General features: G+C 37.9%; 1 protein-coding gene across 4 annotated transcripts in view; it reads left to right on the top strand.

Moving 5' to 3' along the window:
- UMAD1 (UBAP1-MVB12-associated (UMA) domain containing 1) overlaps positions 1-22030 on the top strand; it is an 85695-nt gene extending 63665 nt beyond the window's left edge. For all 4 annotated transcript variants that reach the window (XM_064444555.1, XM_064444552.1, XM_064444554.1 and 1 more), the window contains 2 exons: positions 1551-1636; positions 18946-22030. In XM_064444555.1, coding sequence (XP_064300625.1) covers positions 1551-1636; positions 18946-19203 — 344 coding nt within the window. In that variant the 3' untranslated portion in view covers positions 19204-22030. The remainder of the gene's footprint in view (positions 1-1550; positions 1637-18945) is intronic.
- The last annotated feature ends 1880 nt before the right edge of the window (positions 22031-23910 follow it).

The raw sequence follows: 23910 nt of genomic DNA, 5'->3' as shown, positions 1-23910 counted from the left end.
TTATGTTTATGCATACACCCAACTTTACCCAGTCATCTGACTGACTTCAATTAGCTGTCCCTTTGCTACTGATTTGCTATGCAGCTCTTCCCTTACACACCTGATGAGTCTTTGTCCAGCTCGCTGCAGTCCACTTGCACCTTCACAAGTCTCCATGGAGCCAGCATAAGTTCCCTTGACAAATCCTGATTTGAGGGAGGGGTATCCTGTGGAGTCTTTCCTCCAGCATCCTTCATGGAATATAGGACTAGAAGGGAACACAAAGGTCATTCATCTTCCTTGTCTTGGCAGGCTTGAAACCATTCATGACAGACATTTCTTCTACCTCTGAAATCTTTTGGATATGGACCACTGTTTAGACAGAATATTTCCTTAGGGTGTTTCATGTGCTTTAAGTAGCCTTACTCCTGGAGAAACTGATTTAGCCTAAATTCGGTACAATTTAAAATTGTTTGCACTCTCATCCATAGCAAACATATCAAAAATATGTCTTACTGTCCTCTTCATGTATCTGTTAACCATTTTCATGCCTCCCCAAGTTTCTGCAATCTTTCACTGCAGAGTGCATTTACAAGGCCTCTAATAATTTTTCTTTGCAGGCCTCTCTACTTCATTACAAATGTGAACTAATGGTTGGACATTATTTATTTTCATGGCTGTTACTTACTTACCTCATTATCTTATAGGCGCTTACAAATTTTGTTTTTCACAGTATTGTGGAGTGGAACTGAAGAACTGACTCCCCATCTCCTTTTCTCCTTTGGTCTTGCCCCCACCCTTTTTTTTTTTTCTTTTTTTTTTTATTATTTGTAAGAGATGGTGTGAATACCATGCTTTAGAGTATTTTATGTAGAAAATTACCAGTTTACTGAGCAGCATTTATCAACTCTAGAAAAGATCTTGAAAAGTGTAGACATTAATGGCATTAATAGACATTAATGATGTATTACAAAGATAACTTATTGATGATTCTCAAAATACACTGTTAGGAATAATCCTTGGATATTAGAAAGCATGCCAGATGTCTAAATATTACTGCTTGTTTTCATAAGATTCTTTACCAAATATTGCCTTGTACCCCGGGGACCTGACCAGTCGATAACAGCATGGAGCCAGCGTGCATGGACCTGGGTGTCATTGGTTTCCAGGCTAACTGGGCATGGGCAAAGGCTGGCTGCTGCTCCCGACAGCTTCTGCCAGGTGCATCGGCTCTAACTAACCCTTTGGAGAAAATGGAAAAGGACAACGAGAAACACAGGCTTAGCAAAAGAGTTAACTTGAACCCTTTAATTTAGAAATGTTGCTGCAAGACTCTTTAAGGATAGACTTTCAAAATATTCCATTACAGAAAGCAGTATTAGTTCAAATAAAAATAAAACCAGAATTACAGTACTAAATCTTTTGTCTTTCTAAGTTGTCTCCTCTAATAAACTGTTTGCTGAGTAGCACTCAGTAGTAGTCTACTCGGAATAGGCTCGAAGAGATTTTCTTATTCCATGTAAAATATGAAGGATTTCAGTGATTTAATAGGTATTTTTTTACTTTGCTAGGTGACACAATTGATGATCAAAGTAGAGAGTCAAAGGATAAAACTTCATTTCCGGAGACCAGACCAAAGTACAACCAGCCTTCACAGGTAGGAGACTATTTCCTTACAAACATGATGAAATTCCACAGCTGCTCATTTGAGAAGCACAAATGTCCTGCCAGAGAAGGTTTCAAGACATTCACATCTTCCGCAGACTGAGTGCCTACTCAGCCTTCCTTGTCATCTATTATAAAAGAAGCATTGCTAGTAATTAGATGGCAATATTATCAAGGCCACCGATATTGATTTGAAAAAGAAATAGTAAGAAGGCTGGGCTATATGGTATTGCTGAGTATTGTATTTTTATACTTGAGACATGCAAGCATGGAACTGTAGCTAGAATGTTAATGAATTGCCTGGAAGCGTTAGTGTGGCGAGTAGTGATGGAAAATGTCAGACATTTACATAAGTCATTTATTTCAACAGCTACCATTGTGAGTAACATGTTGTAAATGTGTGAGTATAATAGACTGTCTCTACTGTGTGTTTGTTTTCTGTTTCAGTACTGTGTGGCTTTAAATCTGGACTACTTTTTCTTCACCTGGTTTATTTAATATTTAAGCCATGTATACCAAAGAGGGCTTTTCTGAATATTTCTGTATATGATGTACACATACTTTCTTCTCCACATCCTCTAAAAATGCTTTTGCAATGTGTATGAGCCTGTTTTCCATTGTCATGTAGGTTTAGATATTTACAAGACAACTGTGACACATTTTGCTTGGACTTTTGGTGATTTTGTGGCAATTTTTTTTTTTTCTTAACCTGTACTTTCTCTCTGTCATATCTGTCCTTGGAACTAACTATGTCTGTCTGTCTGTCTCTTCTCAATGCCATCTTAATATATATTATTGCTAAGTCCTTTGGTATATCAGTGGTGTGTGAGATAATGTTGCACCTTTTAAGGGTGGCCAATGTGTGTGTGATCTGTAGTCCCCTTTTTAATTTAAAATTTAAAACTCTGTCTGACACAGAAATCTTTAATTTATCAGAAGTAATGAGTGGTTTGCCTTCTGATAACATGGCAGTATGAATTAGTTACAATTAGTCGCAAAATTTTAGTCTGACTTCTGGATCCATGCATATCTGAGCCAATTTTTTGCAACTGAACTCCTGCAAATCTGAGGCAGTATAATGCATTGCTGTTGTGGCTACCTACTAAGCATAGTTTCCCTTAATGTGATGTTCTTGCTAGGTATTGTGAGCTGCCAGTTACTGTAGTGTCAGTGGTTTGCTCAGTTCTGTGGAATTTCAGTAAAATAGGAACTTGTGTAGATTTTAAGTGTTTATGAGTTAGAGAAGCTGAGTTTTCAGAATAAAATAGAAAATATTACACTGAAAATAAAACAAAGATTTCTTTTAATCCTTGTATGAACTTGTATGAACTGGCTTGTGACAACATCAGTTAAATTAAGATACGGCAGGTATAGCATTTGATAGTATCTAAGTTGTTAATTCCAGTCTATGGATTTGGGTGTTTGGACTTCACATTTACGCAAAGGAGTTCTTCATTTCTCAAATTAAATAGAGTAACTGAGGATCATGGAAATAAAATGGATAGTTCTGGCCATTAAGGAAGCAATACTCCTATTTGCAGTAGTACGTATGTTTTTATAAAATTGTGGGAGAAATCTACTACTTTAGCAAAATTGGAAAAGCGTTATATATTCAGTGTCACTGACAAATAGAACGTTAATTGAAATAATGAACTTGTTAGCATTAAAACAAGAATACTCTGTAAACACTGTACAGTATGTTAAAAGATATGTTAGACTGCAAAGTAGTATCAGATATTTGTCATGCAGAGTTGAACAGAAGAGCATTTAGTTCTTCAACTGCATCTTTCAATTGCTGGAAACGTGCTTTTATTTTTAAATATAACCTGTTTTACAATTTAATAGATGTAGACTTTGCGGAACATGCAAAGTGTTTTTAGAAATGTGATTTAAAGAAGAATTATGTAATGCTTTGTTCGTGGTTCACTTCCTTATTCAAAAGGGAAATGAGGTTGAGATTGATTTTTTTGAAGAAGGTATCTTCTGGAGTATTTTTTGGTAACTGTTGTCATCTTCGGATTTTCCCATTTACTTAGGTACTATTGGATTTTTTTTCTCTGTACAATTACTGAATTCTCAAGTACATATTTCTGTATAAACTTGCACAGCTTACTTAAACTACTGCACAAATAACAGCTTACACCAAGATCGTCTTGCTCCAACTAGCAACATGTAACAGAACCTCTCCGAACAACTGCGATACCTGCAGTCTGCGTTATTTTAAGACGTTTTGATATTGCATGCATGTTAGAGGAACTGCAGATTGTTGAGGAAGGGTGCTCTCAAAGGCCAACTTTAGTCGAAACATTTTATCTTCTGCAGAGTGGGAACAGAAGCTCCTGCTTTGAACAGTCCCATGTGGGGTATCCTCTCCACCTCCGCGAGTACAGATGGAGGTTTGGGAGGGTCATCTCCTGATGCCGAGTCAGTCCTAGGGAGATGCGTTGTCCGGCAGGGTAACGAGTGCTCTGGGCCTAATCAAGCGTGTACAATCCCGCTGAAGTTGCTTCAGGCTCATGAACTAAGTCATACACACATTTAAGTGGTTTTGTGGATTAGGGCCAAAATGCTTAGCACTCTGCAGGGCTGAGAACTTAAATTAGTCTCTTTGTGACACTGAAATACAAAGCTTCTAATTTTAACTGCAACACCATCATAATAAAAAGAGATATTACAGGTTTATTTTTTTCATGCTTTCCATTATTGTAGTTCAATTTCCAGATAATTCAATCTTTATTTGCTTTCACTGGGAATTTAAGGTTATAGAAATAACAAAATGAAAAGGTTAGTTTTGATGTATGAAGAGTGCTAGAAACCCTAGTAATGTGGTGGGGTTGTTTTTGATAATGAGCTATTCCATTGGTAAAGCAAATTAGTGCAACCATGTATTTTTGTCCTACTGTGAGAGCAATTATGGAGCATATCTATTAAGAGACATGAAAAATACTTTTGACAGATGGTATGGCTGTGAATTAGGATTTATGAAGATTATTGTATGTCTGGTGTCTAGGACACCTGGGATTATTAAATTGATGTAAGAAACAACAACAACAAAAATTACATTTCTGGTAATAGCTGCAGTGCTTTATATATCTCTACCATCACCTTAAGAAACAGCTTGTGTTTATTTCATACCACACTTCTTGATAATCGGACATGTGCTCTTTAGCCAAGAGACATCAGCAGATTTAACGGGTGAAAACTGTACCAGTAAGCGTATTAAAACAAACTACCAAAAATGAGAGCTGTCTTTAGATTGTAAATTAAGATTCTTTTTCTTTTGCTATGTGGTCTTTGGGTTTGTTTTTTTTTCTTTATAGTCCTATTTCTCCCTCAAATACTTAATAGCCATTGTTTTCTATCTAAGAAGCTTGTTATAGGTTTTCTAGGGCAAGAGAGAATCCCCCCAAGGGATTGCTTAATCCATAATTATCTAATTTATATGTTGTTGTTATAGCCACACTTAATTATATACCTTGCTGTGATACTTATCATCATAGGACATAGTTTTCTTTATGAGTTGCAATAGTTCTGTTATGGTTCTTGTGCCCTTTCTTTACATAATTCGCTACTATAAGTTGAGAACATAGCAGATAAAGGCCCATGTTTCCTGAAGTAAATTTAAAATTTTCTATGGTTTTCTGCATATAGATACAAATGTGTGCTGTTTTGGGCAAGTACCTAAATAAATTAGAAAAAATATTTTTGTATCTGGCTTTGCAGATAATATCCTCATTAAATTGATCCTTTGTAAAGCTGCTAGGTAAGGATTCTGAAAGATGTAAACAACAGTTTCCTAGGCATCTGCATAGGGGTCATATTAGTCAACTGGAAAAACAGAAATACTATGAGAGATCAAATGTCAGGGAAGAGATAATGGGAGTTGTGCATGCACAGAGTAGGGGAAAAAATAATTTCATTTTCTTTTCACTCATCTAGAGAAATTAGGAAGTATTGCTGAAGTTGGTAGACTTTTAGGATATCCTTTTGAGCAGATCACCTGATATAATTCCAGGGCATTAATAATGCTAACATTATAATTTTTATTATTATTATTATTAATTTTAAATGGTTCTTCCAGACCTGTTATTGCCCAGTTTTTACTAACCTTGGCTGCCTGGATTATTTTTACAAGTTACTGGAAAAGGAGCTATTACTTATCATCACCCAACTCTTAGTTTATGGTTCAGAGGGTCCCATATTTAAAATCTCAGGAAGGCTGTTCTGGTCTAGATTTACTGCATCATTTTACATTCCCTACATTCGCTTTAGAGAAGGTGGTTTATATTTCAAAATTATTGGCCAATGTTTGTGATTAGTTTTCTTCATTTTGACAAAATATGGTGTCTATAGAAAATATTGCTGCTTAGATAGGTGCTTTTTTTTTAAGCTCTCATAAGCTAGAATTCTAGTCACAGCCTGGTTAGAGTAATTGCTTTTCATATGTCATATTAACTCCAAGATCTTCTTTTCCACCTATAAAGCCCTAAAGGCATGTTGGTCCGTATTTTCTCTCTTCTTAATTGGGTATGTAAGCAGTAATCACTTAATTAAATTATCCACTCTTAGAAGGGACTGAAATAAGTCTGCAGCAGGTCATCAAGCCCATTCTTTTCTCTAAATGTTGGTACCGTCAGAAGAAAGATCTTAAGTTTTACTCAGCTATTGTGCATGATCATAAGCTATAGGAAGTGAAGTTTTGACAATACCTTTAAAGGAGGATTGCTAGTTTTCAGAGTTGGCAGCTGCAGTGGACATCATCTTTCTTAGCTCCCTCCATCCTTTGCATGTATAGTAAATAGCTGGCAGTTCTTTGGGGAATCCATGTGCAGCCACAGATCAGAAGTGTGGCTGCCATATGATAAGATGTAGAGCTGCCATATGATAAGAAGGGCACAGTATATGGTTGGGATCTTACTGAGAATAAAGGTAAATAGCCCAGTCAGCTACAAGAAATCAACTATTACATATTACAACTATTGCTATGCAATAGCATATTTTATAAAGCTTCTTTGTATTGTAACATTCATCTTGCTATCTGATTGACAATTGACCAAAATATTTAAGAGGTCTTTTCATATTAGGAGGACCTCCAGAAAGTATGGACCAGTGGACTTCTGTCTGCCCTCAACCATTGGGCAAGCTGGGTAGGATGTAGGTACATATTACATGTATATATACACACATGCTTCTGCACATCACAAAGGATAAGTTGCTATAGCCTCACAAAAAATATTTTATAAATTCTGATTTGAGTGATCTATTGACCCAGGGTCAACCAGTAAGACCTGGGGGTGTCTTGTAAGACTATCACCTTGTAGGGTTTTCCCAAATTCTAAAAGTGAATAGTTAGACTTTTTGTCTGTGTAACATGATACACAGCTGGGGTTATTTCAGATCCTAGTAATCATAGTAATGTCAAGAATGCTATGTCAATTGTCTTTTTCTTAAAGGGAAGTATTATATTTTTAGATATAGGGAACTGGAGTGGGAATTGAGAGATGTGAATTAACGTGGTTGTCACCAACTTCCTCTCTGAACTTAGAAAACAGTTCATTTTCAAAAAAGCAATGCATCTCTCTCTTACAAAGTGTTTTTCTATAGCATTTCGCAAGTGTGAAAGACTGTTATAACCCTTTAACTTCAGTTGAGATTTCATTATGACAAGAACTGAGGAAGCCTTACAGTCTTTTAAGATGGGACTTGAATGTTCTGTCAGGACAGCAAATACACATAAACACAACAAATGGATTGGAGCATCCCTCCCTCACACAGCCCTGCCTGTGGAGTCTGGAGTCAGTGCTGTGGTCGGTCTGTATGACTGGTAAGGTTTGAGCAACATCAGACAAAAACACCTCGGGTAGGGAAAGAATAGCAAACAAACATGGAATATTTTCATCGTTCAGTGCCTATAAATAGCAATGTACATACCAGCATGTAAAAACTTCATAAAATAGTAAAATTGGCCTGATTGGCAGCCTCTTCATTTTGAGAGCAAGGCTTTATTAAAGGAAGATATACTCCAAATAGTGACCAAGGCACAGGTATCCAGAAGCACAATTTGCGTACCTCCCTGTTTAGTTAGGGGAGAGACTTGCGATATGCCTGACTTAATTACATGCTTATTCAGTTACATTGGATGGTTATTTGTAGCAGGAGACACTGAAATTGGGTGCCCAGATGTTCCCATCACACTTTTTAGCCTTTCTGTAATTTTGGGATCTTCTGAGTAGCTTAATGCCCAGACAAAACCGCTCATTATCCTGTATCTCTTGCCCAAACACACGTGGTTGGACTAAAAGCCAGTAACGCTGCTTCACTTTGCTGCTGTCAACAAATTGATTGGTCAGTCATCCTGCCTCTGGGAGCAACCCTTCTGGGCTTTCCAAATATTAAAATTGATCTAAAATGCAATGTAGATCATATATCACTTGGTGAGACTGAGTGCTAATACAGCCTGACGGAACAGTGAGGTTTACAACACGATGCATTAGTGTAAAATGGTGGCTGAAAGACTAGTTAGTATAGGGCAGCTTAGTAATAATTACTCTAAACACCAAGTAAGGAAAGTAACAATGTCTTTAGGTTGGTTTCACTGCTACTTTCAGGGGAAAAAAGCCCCCAAACCCCAGACAGCAGTGGGCAGTCAATTTTAATGGAAAGGAAGCATGGCATGAAAACTGTCTCATTTCAGTTGGAAGTGCTAATATTTGTAAGACAAAAATATGTTTTTCTGTACTTTCCATCAGTGTGGTTTGATCCTTTCACCATAATGTGCTACTGCTGTAATTTCTGCCTTAAAAAAGTCCCCAAAACTTCACTACTCCTCAGGCGTATCAGACTTGTGAAAGACTCTCCATTGGGTAGTACATAGTCAAATTTTGTTCTAAAGCGCTTTTTAAAAATACAAGATAAAATGGAAATAATTTGTTTGCAAATTTCTTTTCTTTGCTTCAACAGTATTACAAATTTTAAGACTACTTTTCTAATGTTGTAATGTAATTAGTAGACCTGCTTGATAAAAACAATTTTTTAAAGCCCCAAAAGTACCCATCTTCCTTTGCATTATGGTCCAATTATCTTCCTTCCATGGAAGACCAGGAGGCTGAAAGAGGCCACCTTGATTGAATGAGATGACCAGTGTTTGTTTCCTTTTATTTAATTAATTAATTTGTCCTTTACTGCTTTAAAAGTCGTCATGCTTTTATTCCTGCATCTCAAAAGCCTAAGCAGTAGGTGCTGAGGACAACTCAGTCTTGTTACTGTTTCTACATTGAAGCTTGACAGGCTCTGGCTCCTGGTAAGCTCTTTGCCGGAGGTGCTGTGGACAAGTGCACCAGCTACACAACTGTGTATGGAGGAACTTAAAGTTAAATATCCATCCTTCCTTCCTCTTATTGACTTGAATCTCTATGGAGAGCAGGTGGAAAGTTGTGTAAGGAGACACTTGCCTACTTTTTTGGCATTAGAATCTTTTAAGTTTGTAAGTAGGGCATACTGCTAGTCTTGCCACATGCTTGGATTTTAAGCAGCATGATAAAAACCTCAGAATAAAGCACTTAATACAGCAGCTTTTATTCACACATCTGCCTGAGAATCCATGTTCTTCAAGGCTGACGAGAATGACCATTAGGAAGATCCAGGGGTTTAGTTACCTAACAAAACTTCTGAAAGCACAGCTGAGGACGTTGTTCACAGGTATCACTGGAAGAAGCTTCACCTGGATTCAGACTAGTAATTCTTTTCTGTTCACTCTACTTAATTAGCTTTTTTTCTGAAAACCAAGCCCAAGATCATTTCCTTTTCCTTTCCTCTTATTGTAGATGGAAATTGTTATCCCTCTGTCTTTTTCCTCTCACTGACATTAACGTTGTAGAGAGACATTTCACGGATGTTGCTGACTACCTCAGTTACTCAAGGAGAGATTTCCGTTTCTTCTCAAAACAATAACTTCTGATTTATGCAGCTTTTCCCAGTTGCTCCAATTTGCTGAAAAGATTGACTTTTTTTGTGAAACAATATTTGCTAAATATTTTCTTACAAGTCTTTAATTGTCTAAGTTATTTTCTTAAGTAGACAGCTTCCTTTCCCACTCAAGTCCTTGGATTTTCATACACTTAGTAGAATAATGAGACAATGCAGTATTATCCCTCTTTTTTAGAGGTTCTGCTCCATGGACATCTACCATCTCAGAGAAACTGTCATCTTTTTCCTGTCATAGCAGGTTACCATGTCAGAGCTTCTGCAGTAGCGGGAGCTGGGAACAAGAGGTAGAGACATGGAGGCAGACACCCAGTTTGTCTAAACTCCTCCTCTTCAGGACATCAGCTTCCCAAAAAGTCTTCAGGATATTTTTTTGCTTCGAGCAGTAGAGAGAAACTCAAATTTTGTTGTCACTAACTACATTGACCAAATGTAGCTGCTAAATTAAAATGGATTATTTAAATACTGTTTATTTCAATATGCAATTAAAGTTTTATAGAAAATTAATTTCCTAGTATGGTCTCTGGCTACATGGAAAAGTTAAAATACAGCTTTTCCTCCTGATTCCAGCTCTGTTAAAAGAGTATTTTCTTGTGGGGTATAATATTTGCACCCTAGCTATTTAAAATTATCACCCAACACGCAAAGAACTCATTCATGGTTCAAAATTGCTTCAAACTTTGAACTGTATTTCAGTTAATATCAGATCTATTAATATTTCAATATTAATAGTAATTATTATTGGTATATGATATATTTAAATATTATTTTACATTTAAGTAATAATTAAAACTTAATATAATAATATTATACAAAAATAAAATGTCTAAAAACCAAAAACATACTGAATTTCAGTAGTTAATATCTGAGTTTGGTGTTATATCAGGAATGAAGGTAGCAGCAAAACAAATGTGAGAGCTTTCTGCTTTTGGATGACACTGGAGTTACAGAGCAAATCCATTATCAGCATTTATCAGACTTCTCTATTCATTTTGCCATATATTGACTTGTCCTTCACTTCTGATTTGTGGCTGTGGAATGCGCCGATGGATGTCTAGAGCTGCCTGCATTTTCAATTATAGTTCTTCTGGCTTGCAGTTTACTTACTATAGTAATTTTCATGAACTTTTTAATCTTTCAGCATACATGCTACAGAAGAAAGAATATCTGGCCTAGTTAGCAACATTTCCTGGCACTGGCCAAAGCATAGCATGCTGAATATTGTTCACATTGCTTATTATAATGTATGAGATCTTTGCTATGAATAGCATGCATAGTACTTCAGAGGAGCAGAGGAACTAGAAACACTGTTCCTTACTTGAACCCACACCTCCCTCTTCTAAGATAATTCTTATCACAATATCCATGTTGCAGAGGGGAACGTAGCCCAAAATTCACCTGTTCGGACAGTGCCCTAAGCTCAGGGGCCTCCAGGGAGGCACAGGGAGGCAGCAAGAACAGGAACCCTGCTACTGAGGGGCATAAACGCTGATACAGCTCTTCAATTACCAGATTCAAAAGTCCTAAAATTGGTTGGGATAGAAGAAAAGACGAGTGTGATTATTTTAGTTATGGTAGGAAATTAAGACAGCATTTTTAATAAAGATTTAGAATCCTTTTCTGCTTCCTTCTTATTTCTGCTTTCTCTTAGTTCTGCAGTCTTTCTTCATGTAGCATGTCATCCCTGTTTGTTCACAATTTTATAGTTTTGCATTATAGATGCCCATGTTTGAGATGTTATGGTTCTCTGTCTTTAAACAATTTTGAATGAAATAATTGAATAATAGGAATTAGGTATAAAGGAATAAAAGTAGGAATTGGGAATAAAAATATCATTATACAATTTTGGTGATACTAAGTTCAATAGATTTTCAATTTTTCACTGACACCCCTCCTCCAAGTATTTCCTGTGCCCAGCTGTTATTATAGGGGATCGAGTAAAAAGAGAACCTTAATCTTACTCTGGTCTGAGTTTGTGAAATTGTTACCAAAACCAACTTTTTTCTTCTAGGACAAACAAGATAGTTGGTTTAGACACTAGATAGGCAATCTTTTGTGGTACCTAAGAACACTTTTCAGGGTAGAATTACATTCTGTAAGAATTTCATACATAAAACTCACAGGATAGTTAGAATCATAGAATCACAGAATGGTTTTCACTGGGAGGGACTTTTAGAGGTCATCTAGTCCAACCCCCCTGCAGTGAGCAGGGACATCTTCAGCTAGATCAGGTTGCTCAGAGCCCCGTCCAGGGTGACCGTGAATGTTTAATGGGGCATCTACCATCTCTCTGGGCAACCTGTTCCACATTCGGAGTATCCAGAGTTCCAATGGCAACCTTGCAGTTCTTCCCCTCTGCAGAGATTAACAGTTTTAGCTGTTTGAGAAAGCAAGGAGCATGTACTAATTGCAGAAAGTTCATTCTGCATTTAAAATACTGAATTGTTCCTATGTTAGGGAAAAAGCTAGTTCTGAATAAGTTCACTTTTCTAATTGCTTTAATGCCAATAAGGATGTACAAACATACATCACTATTGATACTGAAGTGTGGTTCAGCAAAGACTCCCCTAAGGTTCTTTGCAGGCCAGGATACTCTGTGGGGAGCTTTGCTGCAATCATGAAAAACTGTAGAATGTCAGAGGTACTTTTTGCTGTTTGTTTAGAATTTTTTTCTTTAAGATTTCAGCAACATTAACCTGACCATGATTCCGTTCTAGTCTAAGAAACGAAAAATATCTAAAATGTATGTCACAAATCAGTAAAAATATTCTTAAATGCTTGTTTTAAAATCTGGTTCTGTTTTACTCTGAACAGCAACATTGATAAATGGAGAAAAAACATGCTGCCTACTAATCACACAAAATTTGTACAGGTAGCAGGAGCTCTTTAAGAAAGAAAAGCCACTATTGTATTACAGAATGAGAGTCCTAAGAAGCTGGGAAACAAGAGCCCAAAGCAAATGGGAGAGCTGTTTTCCATTGACAGCCATTCTTGCCTCTGAAAGCCTCTCCAAGAACTCCATCTTAGCCCGAAGCTTTCAGTGTTGAAGTCTGCCCTATTGCAACCACGGACAACACCAATCTTAGGCTAGTATTACAGTCCCATTCGAAAAAAGCAACCAGAAGCCATTTGGATATGGCGATGAGCTACTGCAAGGTCTCCAGCGCTACTTCTTCCATCTACTTTTGTCCCCTCAGACAGAAATAACTTTTTTTTTTTTTGAGTCCCTGGAGGGGAAGCTGACTAAACTTTTGAGTGAGCCTGGAAAGAATAGCCGCGCTCATGATTCACGTGAGGTTTGCTGAACCATCTCAGGGACATCTGTATTGTGCTTATCTGGGTGGGTTTCTTCCCCCCTTACAGTTCTGTAAGGGTATAGGTCACGCACCTATTGGTGTGTTGGGCGTGGGGGTGTTTTATTGTTGATGTTTTGGGTTGGGTTTTTTGTGACATTTAAAAACTATCATGTCGTGCAATTCCCCCCCCCTCTCCCCCCCCCAGCAAGGTTTTACTGATCCTTTTCTCCTAGCTTAAATTTTTTAATATAAAGAGGTAAACATTCGGAGAGCCTTGTGAGTAATTTTTCTTTTCCCCTCTGTTCTTCTTAGAAAAGTGAATTGTTGTCATCACTGGAGATGCTCACTCTGGAATTCCTACAAATCTTCTAAAAGGGCCCAGTGAATACCCTAAAAAGCATCAACTGAAACACGATTGGAAGAACAATCCCCTAAGACAATTTCCATTTCTAGATACATCAGAAATAACTGCATAAAGTTGAATAAATTTTGAGATACATTATGATACACTGTTTGCTGTAATACTACAAAATTGCCTAAAATAAAGATAATATTTCTGTATCACAGGTAGTGTTGTAGGTCTCTCTCATAATTATGTTACTGCTGGATATCTTCTAAAAATTCTGGAAGATTGAATGTACTGTTTGTATCTCAAAGCTGTATTTTTAAGGAAGATGGGTCTGCTTCTGAAAAAAAACCCTTTGTTTTTAACAGAAAGTAAAAAATTTTTTAAATTAACCACTTTTTGTTAGAAAACCTTGTCCAATAGTTTGAATTATAATAATGCTAGCACTGATCTTTGATTCTCCTTCAGAGCACTGTAAATCCAGCTTCTCAGTACATTGTAAACTGCATTTTTTCTTCCTTACGAGACTCTTGGCAGACTTCATCGTTAGCACACAGAGATGCAGCAAATTAGATGCTTTTAAAGGCAGCTGAGAAACATTTTTTTAAAAAAAGCAAAAACGAAGAATTTGCTTTAGAGGATAATTTTATACTTTGTTAATTTTAAAATAACATAAAACACCCTTGCCAACAGAGTGCAATTAGCATCTGGTGGCCAGCTACCATATATATTTACAGAGTGTTTCTTTTATCCCTGTTCATTTGGATTGCGAACGAAGCCTGAAGAAAACACCTTGCTTATTTGAATTAAAGTTGATTACCTTACCTTCTGTAATTTTAACTGATTTTGACTCGCTGCTGTTTGGTGAGCTTCTAAGTGCATTCAATTCATATTTCTCATAGCAGGATTGTGTGTCATAGCATTTGGCAGTGCTGTGTTTAGCTAACGTCCAGAGAATATGCTTTGAATAGATTGTATTCTGGATAAATAAGTTAGGCATTTAAGTAGAAACCAGTGTGACTAATGTGGGATATCAGATTCTCTAAGACTTCCAGTTCTATACATGCTTGAAGAGTGCATGCATGAAAACAAAACTTTGACTTTGGTTGCATCACATAGCTTTGTGCTCGTGTTTGCACTGTAACCAACGTGGGTGATCTCAGCACTGATGGGTGATGGATACTCTCTAGTTGAGTGTCCAGTTCTTCGTTACGTTGCCACAGTCACGATAAAAGCCTGCTGGTCAGGTTGGCTTCATCAAGGTCTTTTCACCGATGTGGATTCTCCAGCATGTGAGTGAAATATGTCTTAGCCCATTTAAAGGATGTCTTTATGATTTGGAAGCACAAAAATATGTCTCGTTTGATAAGATCTTGCACATGAGGCCAATGTCTAATTATCACTGCAAGAGTGCTCAGAAACAATTCTGCATAGCAAAGGGCAATGATTGCCTGTAATGACTGCACTAGGCAGAATTGAAAAATTACTTCTTGCAACCTGAATTGTTCAGGACAAGAACTTTTTCCTTTGTATGTAGATACCTAATAGATAATATAGTATATGCCATAATGCATATGACACACTGGGTACTAGATAAAGGGTTGGGCTTCACGGTATTCAAGGAGTTAAACTGCAAACATGACAGTTTTCCAGCAGCCTGTCTTCAGTTAACTTTCCAGGTTAACTTTGGCCAGCATTTTTCCACCATGATTGAGTTTTGCATACTACATTAAAGAATCATCCTCCCCAGGTTTTGTATTTTTCCCATTACATAATTTGTTGGGATGTCAGTCCAAAAATAGTAACATAAAATGTGACTTGCTATAACGATAGTGAAAAATAGCCATTTTCATGGGAGAGACAGTAGTGGTTTATGTGTGAAACTGAAACAGGAAATCTCAAGTCCTTTTCTCATTTATGCTGTGAACTGATCTTGTCATGTTGGACCCAAGACCTTCTCATGAGGGACGGGGTAGATTGGAACCCAAAGACCATTGGATCCGGGATCAGATTACGGTATTTGTTATACTGGCCTGACACTTTTCTTTGTTCCTAACTTATCTGTACTATGTTGCTCCCAGCCATTTATGATACTCTTTTGACTATTCATATAGTATCAGAATCTATAGTCTATTAAGAACCTCGCTGACAGTATGCAGAGATTGAGTATGGCAAAATGAGGTTTAACAGTAAAATAATGCTAATGTAATTTATCCTTCCTTACTGCAGTCTTGTTTTGAAATGCGGAGTGGGGCTTGAGAGTAAGAAAAGCTGGAGCTGGCTCTTGCTGTCTCATTGTCGATACACGGTATCTGCTATACGCAGAAAGGATTTTAATTTCTGGGGCTGCCCATTTGGCACCCTTCTAACAAATGTAAGGTTTCTGGAGGAGAAAAGAAGACCCAAGATGTTTTGTGCTCTCTCCAATTTTGTTTTTTTTCTCTTTGAAGTTAGTTTTGCCACATGATAGTCTAATTTGCATTGTAAATTGAGTTCATCCAGCTTGTGGGACAATGAAGACATAAACAGGTGTTCATAAAAGTATAATTTGCCAAACAAAATAAGCATTAGATTCTAGGGATTTCTGATTATCATCTGAGCTATGGGAATAGGACAGCAAGTGAGGGATCATTTTTCCCTGGTATGTGGGAGTAGGGGGAGGCAGAAGGGTCTTTGAAGATCTTGTTTAATTGATTCCTAGATATAACCTTTTCCTGGTTTTCATTTGGGGCTTTCTTGCTCTGCTCTCCCTTTCAGAATATTGGACTGATGTAATACAAGCAAATACCAGCACCTCAGTAAATGCTCCACAGATTATTTCTTTAAAGAGGGAATGTAACAAATTCATGCAGAGTAGAAATTAAGGGAAGCTTTAAAGTTTACAGCAGCTACAAATTTAAGTACTTATTTGAAATATTGTGGGGCTTTTTTTTTCCAGATAAACATCATTCAAATAAATAAATGTTCCGTGTGTTTGGCAGTGTTCTTCACAAGATAATATGTCTGTAGCAGAAGATGTTTATGAATTTTGTTATGATGCATGCCTTGAGCCTATTCGACCATGACAAGAAGGAAGACTGCCCTCTAAGTGTTATCAATTAGCAGCTATAGAGGTTAAGATCCCTTTTAAAGTGAGAGCTGCTGATCTTTGACTTGAAGATAACTGTGCTGATTAGAACAGACAAGTACTAGAGGTTTTAGGGTTTTTCCTGAATGTGCAGATTTACGGTGCTATTGCCCATGGATTTTTGCTCAGAGCTGGAAAAGCAGGAGTACAACTATGCAGGCTATCTTCCTGACTTCTTTGCTAGCTTTCCTATTTTCTCTGCCTGCCAGAAGTACCAGAATCAGTAAGAAAAGCCAAAAGAAATCTTTATCAACTCTTGCCTCTGCTGTTGTGTGTAGCTTTCTGAAGAGCTGTTAGCTACTCATAAGAATAGAAAACTGAGAAAAGTGAAGCTAGGGAAAGTAAAAAAACAAGAAGAAACATCTGTAAGCTGTAGCTGTAGGAATTATGTAGTGCAGACATGTCAGTATTACAGCAGCTTAGAGAATATTGTTAAAGCAGGAGAAATCCAGTGATACACCCTGTCTATCTCCAGAAGGCTCTGAAGTGGCCTAGAAGAATAGACAAAGATAGGACTACTCTTTCCTTTTTGATACCTATAAAATAAAACATTTTATAGCAATTACCCAGAAGGTGATCTGATGGGGTGGGAGGGTGGGGTGGGGTGAGTAAAATAGGATTTGTGCTGGGAAGTGAATCCCAGTACAGTAGGAAGGTGCTTTCCTCATTCGCCTCCTTTGGAGCTCATTTGCTCCTCTTTTGTATTGGATCATAACCACTAAAGTTACTAGTTATATCTAGCGGTCATTCCTTTTGTTGAAACTTCTTAACCTTAAGAAGTTTTACATTGTTATCCTGTGACATAATAGTAATGGATATTGGGAAGCTTATCTTAAGCTTTAGGTTTCTAGTCATCATCATCGTGAGTATAAACAAAAGCTTTCAAATGAGGGTCCATTTCAGAGCACGCAGCACCACTAATCCCTTCTGTCCCAGTAGCTTATGGAGGAGTGAGCCTCCTCCATCACCTAAGGCAAGTCCTGGCTCTGAACTGACCTAGGCTGGCAAGATTATCTATTTCATTGCTGACAGTTTAATGGAAGGTTTAACGTTTGTTTATCTGTCCTACTAGATGAAATGTTGGGTTGTGTAAGGAATGACTAGTGCTCAGGTTGCATTCAAATCAAACCCAGTCCTTCCTTTGAGAAGGATATGGCGTACCTTTTACATGGCTAAATGCTTAGCTGTGTTACATAGTCCCAGGCTAGAAAACAAACAACCCCATCACCACCCCACTGCCCAAACTGTCCTCCTGTCAAACAGCCACAACCTTGAGTTCTCTGTAACAATCATGATCTGTAACATTCAACTCCAGCACAGGTCAGATCTTAAGCAGCACAACTCCCCTAAAAATCCTGGAATGATTTAGGACGAAAGCAACCTCCATACAAGTAGATCCATTTAAGTCTTATGGTCAGCTGAACACCAAATCAGCGTTTAAAGCATTCAGTGCTCTCCCTTCCCGAATAACAGTGTAAGCTTTGGATTTTTCTGGCTGTGTGCTGAGTATGGAGGGTTGAAAAGAAGAAGTCAGGACTGCAATCAGAAATTTATGTCTAATGTTCTTGGCTCTGACATGACTTATTAAGCACTTTTGAACAAATTACTGATTATTTCTGTATGTGTTCTTATACAAAACAGAAATCCATATAACAAACATCTTACTCCTAGAGATTATGTGAGAGCTATTGGTTTTCAGAGCATTTTATTGCTATAACTAGTAAAACAAGTTAGATGTGATTTCTAGAGGCAGAGGAAATAGTATTTTCTTTGGTTTAAAACAGTAGTAGTTTTAGGATAGATGCTTAATAAGGTCATGTTGGTAGGCCAATATCAAAGCTTGCAAGTCTGTTGGGTCCAGCATCCTATCTGCTGGCATTTTCTGTAAATTATATTGGCCTTTTCTGGGAATTCTTTATTTCATTTCTGGTTTTGGTTCAGGAGGTTTTGTTGTTTTTTTTTTTAAGTTTTGTAAACTATGTTTTTCTATAAAGCACATATTTCACAACGCATATATTGCCATAAATAATCACCAGCCAGTCATGCAATTCTATTTCAAATTGGAAAGCAACATCAGTAATACTTTGAAATAACTGGGATAGGAGTGGTTTTTATTCATCAAAGTCATGCCTTTGTTGGACAACTTCTGAAAAGGCACAGGGGGAACTCAAGATGGAGCTTCATCAGTTTATGAAAGGAATTATATGAAGTGATTTCCCCTAAACAAGCCTGGACATAATGGCAAAAAGTCCCACCAGCCTTATGGGTTTCATAAATGCAGAGTAACATTAGGTGGAGAAATCCCATTAATCGTTCAAAAAAAGCTATGTTTATTTTAGCCTTAATTCAAGTCAACCTGATCCAAAGAATTCTATCAACAGGTATTAAGAATTGCTATTTTAGATCTACCTGAACCAAACCCTGAAACTGATTTTATTTATTATTTTATTTTTTGTTTTCATTTATTAGTAGGTCATGATGGTTCTACATACAAAGCCTTAGCTGCCTGAGTTACTGTAGCATCTAAACTTCTGTTCTGTTCTCTTTAGATAAATACAGGGCACCGATCGCAGTTGACTGTATCAAGTGCAGCGGTGGGAAATGAAAGGAGTCAAAATTTGGAAAGCAGCCCTTTCATGTCAGATCTTCTGAGTGACGTACCCTTTGCCCTAGCACCACATGTGTTAGCAGTACAGGGCACCCACAATGACGTTCCTGACCGATTGCTCACCTACGACATCAATGACAATTTATCAAGATTTTGGTATGACTTTACACTTGAAAATTCAGTGCTTTGTGATCCGTAATGTTTTCTTTATTTTTTTCTGTCTGTGTCAAGAAGCAAGTCTTATGGTAAAGATAAAGACTTATTTTAATCGACTTAATATTTTGGGGGCCTGCCACTGGTACACAGATGCATTGGATCAAAAGGATTATTATTCACAACCATGTTATATTTCTTAGCTTTAAGTGAACTGTAACTTACTATGTTAAATATTCTGTTTATCTCTGGAGAAATCAAGCAAAAGTGTTTCAGCTTGAGTGGGAGGCTGGCTGTTGGTATCTACTTCCAGTAGGTAGGCTGCAGACACAAACATTTCACAACTGTAAGATGAAGTCTACGCACGTCTGCACTGTTTTGTTATTTCACTCGGATACTAAACACATAGATCCTGTTATACATGTTTCTTTAAGATCACCTCTGATTTTCTACAGGTAGAAACCAGTATTAACGCTAAAGCAATGCTGCTGGACAGGCAGCTTTGCAGTTAAACCAAGTTTTAAAACTCAGAGTTAATCATGAGTATTTAAATAATTATGAAGGCTTAAGAGAACTGGTTAAATTTACCAATTTCAAAGTGAAAATCAGTCGCTCTGCTCCCTTTCCAGTAGATGGTATTTATGTCCATCTCATTTTGTGCCTGGAGAAGTCCTCCCCGCCTGCCTGTTGGCTGCTGTTTGTTCTCATTACCACATGTGTTCCTGATTTATACATAGATCAGCTTTTCCATTTTAACCTCTTTGCCCCCTGAAGAAGGAAATCTCAGGACACGTACTTTTAATGGTCACACCCTTCTTTTTTTAATTTGTGTGCCAGAGATACAGATGGCAATGTTTAACAACAGGAAAACATTACATTGTTTCTTATCCAGCTAAATTAAATGGCTAAGTACCTAAACATGCGTTCTCACAGACCGCTGTGTCCCCAGCTCACAAGCTTTCAGCCTGTTTTTCCCGACTAAAACCAGAGCTGCTGTTGCATGAGCAACAGCTCTCTGATGTAACGTCATGATTTGTGATGAATAATAATCTGTGTCAGACAAAAGACTACACTTGTTTTCTCTCTTGGGGTAGAATATTTATATTGTGCCAAATGTTAGTGGATATTTTCCTATATTTTCTATGCTCTGTGATAGCTCTAAAGAACGTATATTTTCAGACTTTCATCCTCCTACAGCATTTCAGATAAATACTGTAAATGATGGAGAAGTTACCTTGTGAATATGTCTTTAGTTGTTAAATATTCATGTTTTAGATATTTTTAAATGTATGTATTTAATATTTTTGACAGCTATGTTCATAAATGTTTTGAAGTTTTTGTTTCAGGGAAAGTATCTGTGCTGCACTCCAATTAAAAACATGCTAAATAATAGTGAGTTATTTTTTACGTGTGAGAATAATTGCTTGGCTTCACTTGTATTGTCTATTGTCGCTGTGACCATTCACACTTCATGGAAGCTTGAACTTGGAAAATCAGCGTGGAGATCTTTTCAGTGTCATTTAAAAATCAGGGTCCTTCTAATCAAATATATCACACTTTCATCTGATGTATTCTGTGTACTGTGTTGGTGACTTGTGGTGTTTTAGGTGTCATCCATGACATTCTGAGGATAGTATGGCTGTGAAGTACTTGGGAATTATTTGGACCTCTTAGAAGGAAGAATTCATTTTACCAAGTTGTTTAGAACTGTTTTGTGTGCTGAGTTTTCTACTTAACATGTACCTGAAGGACTAAATTTTTCATAATTGTTTTATATTTAATCATTAAAAACTTAACCATCCTGCAAATAACATGTTTCCATCCAGGTTGTCAGTTTCAAATCTGAAATGTTTCTGTGGCTCAGCTGGTCTAGAAGCAGAACTGTGAAACACTGTTGAAGAGCCAAGAAACTCATTATACTTGTTCTTTCCTTACTAGCTGACTTAGCATATAATTTTTTGGTGTTCATTTTTTGTTTAAAGATAGATTATTTATTTAAAATAATCACGTCAGTATCACGCTCCGTTATACTCACAAGCCAATATGCCGTCCTTTTCAGAAGAAAAGAAGAGGCAAAGAAGGGTGGAGAGGAGGTTGTATTCACCTATGGTGAGAAATATGGATGGTAGAGTAAACATTTGGCTGCATTCTTAACCATATTCTGTAAACGGTAAAATTTACACCTAGCAAGAGTACTAGTAATGAGCACTGGGAATGTGTGTCCCAACTGCCCTCTCTTTAGCAAGGGCTGCGGCTCAAAGCTCTCCTTTGCTTGACATCATCCATAAAAAGTGGATTGAAACCTAATGGTATCCAGACAGCAAAGGTGAATTTATTCCCACTGGGATAAGAAAAAAAATAACTTAAACTGTTATAAATCAGTAAGATTTATGGATATTACTATTTGCCCACTAATAACATGAAGACGGCACAAAACTCCAGAAGATTAAAGATTTCATATAAAAATGTGAATTACTTGTGTAAGATATGTTTAACATCATATGCTAAGTGATTATTGCATAGAATATATGTGAATATAGGTGTATCTGTCACTGTCAACAAATATTGTCATTCAAACATTTGACCCCTGATGAAGGAATATAGTTAATTTTAAGAAATTTAAAAACGATGAAAATATAATCAATAGTGACATCAAAATAGTAAACTGCCCTGGCTGTCCTTTCTGTATATTCTGTATATAAAAATGAGAACTTCTACAGAACTGTTTGTTTTGTGTTATGCGTATGTTTGTAAATTGTTTCAACAGAACTGAAAGGTATTTCATAGCTGATGTCATTAACGTCAGAATTAAGACAGGCTGTCAACTCCTGAACTAATAATTAAAGGCTGCGGTGTGATCCTGGGCCAATGAAGCGCTGTAAATGGGAGCTTTGTCGTTGCCATTAGCGGACGTATTAGTAGGCCTGCACCCCTTTATGAAATAGGTTATTTAGAGTTCCTTTGGTTCATGAGAGATTCTGAGTTTCATTTGCAGTTCTCTACATTCTCCTTGCCAGAGATGTAGCCCGCATTGTGTGATAGCTTCCTCATGGAACTTTCTAATAAATCAAACATAACAAGACACTTCTTATTTCCTCTGGAAAAGTTGTAAATACAGGCTCTGGAAAAGTCTAATTTTAAACATAGAAAAAGGGGAGAAAAGCCCACATGTTCAAAGGTAAATCAAAGAATAATTGCATCCAGAGCAGCCCGACAGAAGGCTGACTGGGAGCTGGTCCCTACAGACAACTCCCTGGTGACAAACTCAGGAGTAGAACCAGACAAGGCCATGCCCGGCAGGTCAGTCAAGGAGGCGGTTACAGATCCAGTTTCTGATGTTTCCTGTAAAGTATGAACCAAACCCTGATACTACAGTACTGCAGCTGGCAAGTATACACTTGTGTGGCCACAGATGAGAGCTTTTGACCCTTAAGCAAATAAAGGAAAAAGGCAAAGAGCATATTCACTGCAGTAATTACAGTATCTCAAAATAACAGAGTTTATTGCACCTGTTATGTTCACAAAAGCACTAAAGTAGCCTTCTGGGCAAGACGAGTGCGTTGTTTTGAACAATAGCATAAAATTTGCACTTGAGAAATCTCCTTCTCTCCTCCCCACTACCACCCTCTTGTTTAACACAATAATTCATCTTCTTTGGGTTTTCTCTGCTCAGCCCTAGTGAGTATGGAGAGGAACGAGAAGTGCAACTCCTAGGAGTAAGTCCTTCCCTTCTTAGGGAACTGCAACTCCTCTACTGATGACAGGGCAATTCCAGATTAACCAGATTTCCTTTTAAAGCCAGAGACTGTCTGTTACAGCAACAGAGAGGCAGAAAATCCTCCTTACAATCCAAAGGTAGGCTCCTCTTTAGTGCCATAGGAAGAAGGTTTAATTAAAAAAAAAAAAACAACAAACACAGAACAAACAACAAACAGAAACAGAATCACAGAATGGTGGGGGTTGGAAGGCACCTCTGGAGATCATTTTGTCCAACCCCCCTGCTTGAGCAGGCACACCCAGAGCAGGGGGCACAGGACCGTGTCCAGGCAGGTTTTGAGTGTCTCCAGGGAAGGAGACTCCACATCCTCCCCGGGCAGCCTGTTCCACTGCTCTGGCACCCTCACAGGAAAGAAGATTTTCCCTCACATTCAGGTGGAACTTCCTGTGTTCCAACTTGTGCCCATTGCCCCTTGTTCTATCATTGTGGCACCACTGAAAAGAGTCTGGCCCCATCCTCTTGACACCCACCCTTCAGATGTTTATAAGCATTGATAAGCACACACCCCTCAGTCTTCTCTAGTCCAGGCTGAACAAACCCAGGTCTCTCAGCCTTTCCTCATAAGGGAGATGCTCCAGTCCCCTGAACATCTCTGTAGCTCTCTGCTGGACTCTCTCCAGTAGTAGTTCCCTGTCTTTCTTGAACTGGGTAGCCCAGAACTGGACACAGTACTCCAGATGTGGCCTCACTAGGGTGGAGTAGAGGGGGAGGATAACTTTCCTCGACCTGCTGGCCACACTCCTTTTAATGCAGGCCAGGATATCTTTTGCCTTCTTGGCCACAAGGGCACAGTGCTGGCTCAGGGTCAACCTGCTGTCCACCAGCACTCCCAGGTCCTTCTCAGCAGAGCTGCTTTCCAGCAGGTCAACCCCCAACCTGTACTGGTGCCTGGGGTTGTTCCTCCCCAGGTGCAGGACCTGGCACTTGCTTTTATTGAATTTCATGAGGTTCCCCTCGGCCCAACTCTCCAGCCTG

Source organism: Phalacrocorax carbo, chromosome 2, assembly GCF_963921805.1.
Source record: "Phalacrocorax carbo chromosome 2, bPhaCar2.1, whole genome shotgun sequence".
NCBI classification, from domain to species: domain Eukaryota; kingdom Metazoa; phylum Chordata; class Aves; order Suliformes; family Phalacrocoracidae; genus Phalacrocorax; species Phalacrocorax carbo.
The sequence above is the reverse complement of the archived record's forward strand: the minus strand, read 5'-3'. Positions and strand labels throughout refer to the sequence as shown.